The sequence below is a fragment of the Chaetura pelagica genome, unplaced genomic scaffold (assembly GCF_000747805.2).
Source record: "Chaetura pelagica isolate M959 unplaced genomic scaffold, ChaPel_1.0 scaffold390, whole genome shotgun sequence".
In the NCBI taxonomy this organism is placed as follows: Eukaryota; Metazoa; Chordata; class Aves; order Apodiformes; family Apodidae; genus Chaetura; species Chaetura pelagica.
The window spans coordinates 16,021-25,384 of NW_009951920.1; the positions used below are offsets into that span (position 1 = coordinate 16,021).

A 9,364-nucleotide genomic window follows, 5' to 3' on the forward strand; every position below is an offset into this window, starting at 1 on the left:
AGGTCCACAAATGTCTTGAACTTAAGGCCCCATAGCCTATCTTTGCTCACCACTTCCATCCCAACAAAGCCCCAGGAACATGCTGTCTGTCCTTGCAGAACAACCGTGCTCTCCAGGAAGTGCCAGATGCCCCTCCCAGAGGATAGGTGTCTCCAGTGTCACCTCTGGGAAAGCCCTGGGACATCCCTCGACAACATTCACCATCTTACCTGTCAGTGACCAATTGGCGAATCTTAAATCCAGTCCTTTATCTCTAAAAGATTAGAAAGATGACTCATATTTATTGCTCTTGAACATATATAGGAAGAGGGACTCCAGTGGTGCAGTTCCTGAGGCTATTTTGGAGAAAGAACCTGGCATGAAAACCCTGCACCAGGGAGATCTCACTTTAGTACAGAGATGCTATGAAACAGGTGAGCTCTGAGACAGTGCTGGAAAAAAAGGTATCAAAAAAATGAGATAACAGAAAGCAGGGACAAGTCTCAGGTGTAGTGATGCAAATGCAAACACTTGTGTAGGAACATAACAATAAGAAGCAACATCAGTAATGATAAATACATGGATGACAAAAAGAAAAAATATAAAACCCAGACAGAGAAAGAAAGATGGAACCAAATGTTGTGGAAGTCATTTCTGGAGGGAGGGGGCAAATTTTTCACACTTTAAAAATGTCCATGGAATTAATTTCCTAATAGCATTTTTGAGATCCTGGTTCCTCATGCTGTAGATGAGGAGGTTGACTGCTGGAGGCACCACTGAGTACAAAATTGCCACCACCAGGTCCAAGGATGGGGAGGAGATGGAGAGGGGTTTCAGATGGGCAAACATGGCAGTGCTGGCAAGCAGGGAGACCACAGCCAGGTGAGGGAGGCAGGTGGAAAAGGCTTTGTACCTTCCCTGCTGAGAGGGGATCCTCAGCACAGCCCTGAAGATCTGCACATAGGATATCACCATGAAGACAAAGCAGCCAAAAGCTAGCAAACAACTAAATATGAGAGGCCCAACTTCCCTGAGGTAGGAGTGTGAGCAGGAGAGCTTGAGGATCTGGGGGATTTCACAGAAGAACTGTCCCAAGACATTGCCCGGGCAGAGGGGCAGTGAAAATGTACTGGCTGTGAGCAGCAAAGCATTGAGAAACCCAGTGGCCCAGGCAGCTGCTGCCATGTGGACACAAGCTCTGCTGCCCAGGAGGGTCCCGTAGTGAAGGGGGCTGCAGATGGCCACGTAGCGGTCATAGCAGATGATGGTGAGAAGGCACCACTCTGCTCCAATGAAGGACATAAGTAGAAAGACCTGTGCAGCACATGCTGAGTAGGAGATGGCCCTGGTGTCCCAGAGGGAATTGGCCATGGACTTGGGGAGGGTGGTGGAGATGCAGCCCAGGTCGAGCAGGGAGAGGTTGAGCAGGAAGAAGTACATGGGGGTGTGGAGGTGGTGGTCCCAGGCGATGGTGCTGATGATGAGGCCGTTGCCCAGGAGGGCAGCCAGGTAGATGCCCAGGAAGAGCCAGAAGTGCAGGAGCTGCAGCTCCCGCCTGTCTGCGAATGCCAGGAGGAGGAACTGGGTGATGGAGCTGCTGTTCAACATCTGCTGTCTCTGGGCAATGGAGACACATGCCCAGAAGAAAAGACAGGGTGAAATTAGGGCAAAATTCTCAAAAATTTCTACTTACTTGCTCCTAGAGACCCAGAGACAGTCTCTTTACTTTCACAAAGCTGTGAGCTCTGCAAGAGTCAGTTCTGCCTTACAGCAATAGGGAAACAGAAACATGGTGGGATCTCATCAAATCCTCTCCTGACTTTCAAGAGCCTTGTCACTTCCAACTCACCCAACTGCAGAGCAGAAATGAAAGGATTTGGGGTTGTTTCTTCTCTTCTAGTTTCCCCCACTACACCTGAAGAGAGTTTTTAAGGCAGAAGCCCTTGGCATTTCTGCTGTTTTCCAAGTGAAACCTTGTTGAGTCACCAGAGGCAAAGGGACCATCCCTTAGTTCAGAGTGAGGACAGCCAGTGTGTGCATCAGTCCTGCTCTCAGCTGCCCTGTGCTGGCACCTTTTTGAGCTGGGGGAAAATCGCAATTTGGTTTCCATCAGTTGAAGGGGTGGGGACCTGTATTAGGTGGGAGAGCAGGGCGTAGCTCCAGGGAAGGCATCAGCCCTGCAGGGATGGCAGGAAGGTGTCCAGATCCCCCTTTCCCATGACTTGCAGGCAGCAGCTCCCTCTCCATCTCTGCCCATGTCTCTGCTGCTTGGAGCTACCTCTGCCTGGAGCTACTTCTGTTCCTTTCTGTACCCTCCTCAACAGTGATCCCAGAGCCCATCTCACCCTCTCTCTGCTCAGCTTTGCCTTGAAAACCCTGCCTGCAGCAGGGACCTACCCAGGGGTATCTCTGGGTGTGCAGGAGCTCAGGAGAAACTCAGACAAGACCCAGTTACAACTAGAGTCTTGGTACATTCTGCAGATAAGAGAAGTAAAATCTCATCTATCCTTGTCCACCCAGCCCACCAAGAGTGGAGAACTCATAGCACATACTCTTTTCTTCCTGGTAACTTCTGCCTCTCTCTGCTGCTTCAAAGAGACACTCTACAAATGTCCTGGGGGTGGTCTGGTGCTGTGAGCAGTCCTGACCCACACAGCACCCTCTCAAAAGCAGAAGGACCCTGCCCTTTCCTTCCCTGCCAAGGGTCACTCCTTCCATCTTCAGCTTCTCCCCACAGTACCATGGGGAGCTCTCCAGGCTGGCTAAGAGCTGACCCTGGAAGGCAGCACAGTCCCTGCCTCAGCACACAGCCCCTCAGCTGCAAGACCTGGTCCTGAAGGACAGCCCTAGGCACTCCTGCCTGCGCATCCACCTGAACAGCTACCCTAAATTCTGCAAATAGATCTCCCTCCAACTCCCCCCCATCTTCCAGATCCCATAAACTGTGGCTATGCCAGCTTAGGAGATGCCTCCAGGAACTGCACTCATAATCCCCTGCACCCACAGACTCACCATGCCACACATGCCCAGAAGAAAAGACAGGGTGAAATTAGGGCAAAATTCTCAAAAATTTCTACTTACTTGCTCCTAGAGACCCAGAGACAGTCTCTTTACTTTCACAAAGCTGTGAGCTCTGCAAGAGTCAGTTCTGCCTTACAGCAATAGGGAAACAGAAACATGGTGGGATCTCATCAAATCCTCTCCTGACTTTCAAGAGCCTTGTCACTTCCAACTCACCCAACTGCAGAGCAGAAATGAAAGGATTTGGGGTTGTTTCTTCTCTTCTAGTTTCCCCCACTACACCTGAAGAGAGTTTTTAAGGCAGAAGCCCTTGGCATTTCTGCTGTTTTCCAAGTGAAACCTTGTTGAGTCACCAGAGGCAAAGGGACCATCCCTTAGTTCAGAGTGAGGACAGCCAGTGTGTGCATCAGTCCTGCTCTCAGCTGCCCTGTGCTGGCACCTTTTTGAGCTGGGGGAAAATCGCAATTTGGTTTCCATCAGTTGAAGGGGTGGGGACCTGTATTAGGTGGGAGAGCAGGGCGTAGCTCCAGGGAAGGCATCAGCCCTGCAGGGATGGCAGGAAGGTGTCCAGATCCCCCTTTCCCATGACTTGCAGGCAGCAGCTCCCTCTCCATCTCTGCCCATGTCTCTGCTGCTTGGAGCTACCTCTGCCTGGAGCTACTTCTGTTCCTTTCTGTACCCTCCTCAACAGTGATCCCAGAGCCCATCTCACCCTCTCTCTGCTCAGCTTTGCCTTGAAAACCCTGCCTGCAGCAGGGACCTACCCAGGGGTATCTCTGGGTGTGCAGGAGCTCAGGAGAAACTCAGACAAGACCCAGTTACAACTAGAGTCTTGGTACATTCTGCAGATAAGAGAAGTAAAATCTCATCTATCCTTGTCCACCCAGCCCACCAAGAGTGGAGAACTCATAGCACATACTCTTTTCTTCCTGGTAACTTCTGCCTCTCTCTGCTGCTTCAAAGAGACACTCTACAAATGTCCTGGGGGTGGTCTGGTGCTGTGAGCAGTCCTGACCCACACAGCACCCTCTCAAAAGCAGAAGGACCCTGCCCTTTCCTTCCCTGCCAAGGGTCACTCCTTCCATCTTCAGCTTCTCCCCACAGTACCATGGGGAGCTCTCCAGGCTGGCTAAGAGCTGACCCTGGAAGGCAGCACAGTCCCTGCCTCAGCACACAGCCCCTCAGCTGCAAGACCTGGTCCTGAAGGACAGCCCTAGGCACTCCTGCCTGCGCATCCACCTGAACAGCTACCCTAAATTCTGCAAATAGATCTCCCTCCAACTCCCCCCCATCTTCCAGATCCCATAAACTGTGGCTATGCCAGCTTAGGAGATGCCTCCAGGAACTGCACTCATAATCCCCTGCACCCACAGACTCACCATGCCAAGGGCTGCACAGATGTCTCCTCCACTGAGCTCTCAATCATGCCCCCAGTCCTGGCCACCTTTAAACTCTCCTTGCCTTGCTCATCTCCCTCAGATCCCCTGGCAGTGTCCTTCTCTCTGCTGCACCAAGCAGAGGAGCTGTTCCTGGGCAGATCTGTCTCTCTGCAGCACTGCCCACTTGCCAGCAGCTCTCTCCATCCCAGGAGCCCAGCTCAGAACGTTAATGAGCCCTCTGGAGGCTTTGGTGCTGAGTCCACGAAGCTGAGACAGGGAGAGGAAGCTGATGAAACCTCTCCAGAAGTCCAAATGTGAGTCCAATTGCAAAGTTTCTGGCAGTGTTAATGGGTCCCAGTGAGGGACACAAGTGAGGAAGGGTCCCCAGGGTGTGGGTAGAGCAGGAAAGAGGTGGCAGGGATGGCAGGTGGGGAAGAGGAAGGTGAATGTTGCTCCGGTGCTGAGTGGCCCTGCATGTATTTCATGACTGCAAAGGGCCCAGCCCCGTTCTCCCTCACCAAAGGTGCCAGCCCTGTCCCCCAGCCCCTGGGAAGGGAAATCCTGTCCCTCACTCACCCCTCAGAGCTCTCCACAGGGCACTGGGATGTGGAGATGTGCAATGGCAAGGGCAGGTCCAGCGCATGACACTTCTGCCAGATCACTCAGCCCCCTTGGGTGGATCCATGTGGCCCCGTAGCCTTGTGTGTATCTAAGTGGTGCAGCAGGTCACTGACCATCTCCTCTTGGATGATGGGGGCTCCATTCTGCTTCCCATCCCTGTCTTCCAGCTAAGGGGGCTGCGTACCCAGTAAACAACTGGTCCTGCTGCTAAAGAATGAGGCAAAGAAGGCATGAAAAACCTCAGCTTTCTCCTTCTCTCTGACCACTGTTTCTCCTCACATCCAATAAAGGACAGACATTCTCGTCAGTCCTCTTTTTGTTCTTAATATATTTGTAGCAGCATTTCTTGTCATCTTTGGTATCTGGAGCTAGGTTCATTTCAAGTTGGTCTTTGGCCCTTCTGATATTCCTCGTGCACATCCTCACAGCATCTTTCTGGTCCCCCTCATTGTCCTACCTCTTTGTCCCAGGGTCGTAAACTCTCCTTTTTTTCCTGAATTGACACCAGGTCTCTCCATTCAGTCAGGCTGGGCTGCTTCCCACTGCCTTGACTTTTTGCTCAGGGGCCCTGCCTGCTCCTTTGCATTTCAGACTTCCTTCTTGCAGCCTTTCTGAGGAAGGGTAGAGAGGAGGACCCTGGGAACTAGTGACCTCTCAGCCTACCCTCTGTACCTGGGAAAAGCATGGAACAGATCCTCCTAGAAACTGTGCCAAGGCCCATGGAGGACAGGGAGCTGACTGGAGACAGCCAGCATGGCTTCACCAAGGGCAAATCCTGCCTGGACAGCCTGGGGGCTTTCTGGGGTAGAGTGACTACATCAGTTGACAAGGGAAGAGCTATAGGTGTTACCTCCTGGACTTCTGTGAGGCCTTTGACACAATCCTCCACAACATCATTCTCTTTAAATTGGAGAGAGATGGATTGGATGGGTGGAGGGTGCACTGGATGAGGAATTGGTTGGATGATCACATCCAGAGGGTAGTGGTCAATGGCTTAATGTGGTCACTACACGAGAGGGTTGGGATGCCATCCAGCTGGACCCAGACAAGCTCCAGAAGTGGGCTCATTTTAACATCACAGTGTTGAAGACAGCCAAGTCCACCTGGGTCTGTTCAGCCACTGGTATCAATAGAGGCTGGAGATGAAGTGTCTGAGAGCATCCACAAGATGAAAGGCTTGGGGGTACTTCCTGGTGGAAGAAAAGCTGCATGATGAGCAGGCAATGGGTGCTGGCAGCCCAGAAAGCCAACTGTGTCCTGGGCTGCATCACCAGCAGCATGACAGCTGGTCAAGGGAGGGGATTGTCCTCCTCTGCTCTTGTGGGGAACAGTCTCTCTTCTTCCCCCCACAAAAGACTAAACAACAAATGCCTTTCAAGTCAGCAAAACAAGAGTGACACCTTTTCACTGATTCACTCAAAGACAGAATGAGCAGGCCTCTTGCCCTACCAGATAAGTGCATAGCAAAGAAGCAGCATAAGAGTTATAATAAGTGGCAGAAAAATAGACAATAGGTTAAAGACTGCCTCTAACGGAATATGTACCTGGCCAGTGGTGGTTGGTTAATTCAGACAGTGGTACTTTTTGGAGCAATGGTCTCTGATCCATAAAAAAGAGAGTAGGATCTACTCTGCTGCTCTCTGCCTGCTTGGGACAAGACCCCGCTACAGCACCTGAACCTGCCTTAATGCCACTCCTGTTGCAAGGAGAAGCGGAGAGGGGGGGACGCCTCTTGTGCCCGCTCCGCGGGGATCCTGCCCGCTCCCGGGGACCCTGCCTGCCCAGCCTGGACCAAACTGGACCGGAGAAGCCTGTCCAGCCTGCATCTGCCACAGAGGCATGGGACCAGAGCCCTGCCAGTAGCAGGAAGGGGTCGCCCCGGTCACTGGGACGCAGGCCCCCCCTGCAGATCTCCAGCCGAGCCTGCCAGCACATTTCGAGAACTGCACTATGCAAGGAAGGAGGGTAAATATACGCGCGCGCACACACTCACACACAGACTTTAACTTTCTTACTGGGCTCAACTCCTACCCTTTCACTCCATTGATTTACACCTCTCTTTCGGAGTGTGCCTTTTATAGACCACAGTGCCTTTGAATCCCTTTTCCAATATATACCTAGCCAACCTCTCCTGAACCTTGATCCCTTAGTTTGTATTGTCCCTTAATAAACTGATTAATTTGCAAAACTAAACATTGGCCTCGGTAACAATTTGTGAGTGTGGTGGGAGGATACTTTGATCTACCCTCTAAGAAACGGACCCACAGCGGCCGTTCCTCTGAGAGAGGTGGACGCTCAGGCTTTTTAACGAACCTCTCCACACTTGCAGGGGGGGAAGTCGTGGAAACATCCTGACAACCGGTAGCCCCCCAGTACCAGCCCGCGACAGCTCTTCTCTGGTAAAACCCTCCAGCTATACTGGGTCCAGCTCTGCAGCCCTCAGCACAGGAAGGACATGGAGTTGTTGGAGTGAGTCCAGAGGAGGCCGCAACAATGATCAGAGGGCTGGAGCACCTCATCTCTGGATACAGGCTGAGAGAGTTGGGGTGTTCAGCTTTGAGAAGAGAAGGCTCCAGGGTGATCCTTGCTGGCTCATCTACTAGCTGTGCTCAGACGTTCTCTCAAGACACTCCAGAATCCATCTGGACAGTTTGCGCCCTGCTATGTTCCCCTTCCAGAGAATGCCAGGGCCATTAATGTCCCATCATGCCTTAGCAGCTCCTCCATCAGTGTCAGAAAGCTCAGGCTCCAGCTGGTCCTGGCTGTGCTCACAACCTACTGACAGATTCCCAGCACGTCCCCAAGCAGTGATCAGACCCCCCACCAAACTGCCCCTGGCTGTGCACTGAGCATGACATCTTGTGGTGTGGACTATCCCTGTGGGCAGTGTGGATCAGCTGTGCTGCCTCTGTCTCCCCCATCTCCTGGTAGAGCAGCAGTTTTCAAGTGAGGGGCAGTGTGAGAAACTGCACAAGTCCTGGGCTTCATGTCTCATGGCCCAGCCCATATTTTTCCAAGAAAATTTGTATCCTTTTTGTCCCATATCTCCCTGACCTCCCCCCAAAAAAATCTGTGGGACTTTCACAATTGCAGTGGTGTGATTCCTGGCCTCCCCAAGGCTTGGAGTGAGTTCAAAGGAGGCCACAAAGATGATCTGAGAGCTGGAGAATGTCTGCTATGGAGACGATCCAAGAGAGTTGGGGTTATTCAACCCGGAGAAGAGAGGACTCCAGAGGGACCTTGGAGCACCTTCCAGGGGGCTACAGGAAAGCTGGAGAGGGACTTTTTCTGGGGTCATGGAGTGACAGGATAAGAAGGGATTAGTTTCAAGCTGAAAAAAAGGAGATTTTTATTAGACATCCTGTGAGAATGGTGAGACACTGGTTCAGGTTGCCCAGAGAAGCTGTTGCTGCCCCAGCCGTGGAATTGTTCAAGCCAGGTGTGATGGGGCTTGGAGAAACCTGATCTTCAAGGTCCCTTCCACCTAATCTATGACTCTATGAAATGGAGCTCAGTGGCAAACTAGCAGTAAGTTTTCCAGCCGGTGGACTGATAACAATTGAATGTTTATAGGTCCTCCTGAGACACCAAGGCCACTTTGCTCAGTGTCACCATTTGACTCAGGTTTGACAACATTCTCAATCCCCTCCCCCTCCTCCCACCCAGGTAGGGAAGGAGAGAGAGAAAAAGAGAGAGACTTGGCTGGATTGAAAACTCAACTACACAGCTTTAATTCAACATCAATGATAAAAGAAATATACACAATTAGGCTAGAGTTGTCCCTGGATGCCAGCCACAGATGGGAGAGAAGGGGAGAAGAAGCAGGAAGGGGTTTGACTTCCATGACCCCCTCATGCAGATCTATGGAATTGAATACTTTGGTCAATTTGCTGCCTGTCTAGTCCGCCCCTGCCTGTGGGTGTTAGGTATGACTCTTCTGCTCTCAGTAGCATCCCTGAGGCAGAAGAGCAAGGAGACCTTGATGTCTCAATAGTAATATAAACTTTCCAGTATTAACAGCCCACCAGCTGGAACACTTGCTGCCAGTTCAAGGAGAGCTCCCTGAAGGAAAGAAACCCAGTGAAAGGAAAATTGGCTCCATCCTGTCTCAAAGCAGGACACGCTGTCTGTGCCCCCAGCCCTCGCCAGCCTCCTCCGCGTGCTGCGCAGGCTCAGGGCCAGCAGCCACCCCAATGGGCCCTGGCAGGGGCTACTGATCTGTGCTGCTGGTGCTGCCTGGCCCCGCGGGAGGAGTGGAAAGCCCTGCCCAGAGCCCGGAGCACCCTCCTGAAGAGGGAGGGTCGGTGCTTCTGGGACGGGAGCACAACGATGGCTGCAGTGGAAGGAGAGCGACGGGCGAGGGC

General features: G+C 52.2%; 1 protein-coding gene across 1 annotated transcript; it reads right to left on the minus strand.

The window, feature by feature from the left end:
- Positions 1-627: 627 nt before the first annotated feature.
- LOC104387128 (olfactory receptor 14J1-like) lies at positions 628-1,587 on the minus strand. Its single transcript, XM_009995825.1, has 2 exons — positions 1,173-1,587; positions 628-1,112 (listed from the first exon to the last, which is right to left on the minus strand). The coding sequence occupies exons 1-2, from the start codon at positions 1,585-1,587 to the stop codon at positions 628-630; spliced, it is 900 nt and encodes a 299-aa protein (XP_009994127.1).
- Positions 1,588-9,364: the final 7,777 nt, after the last annotated feature.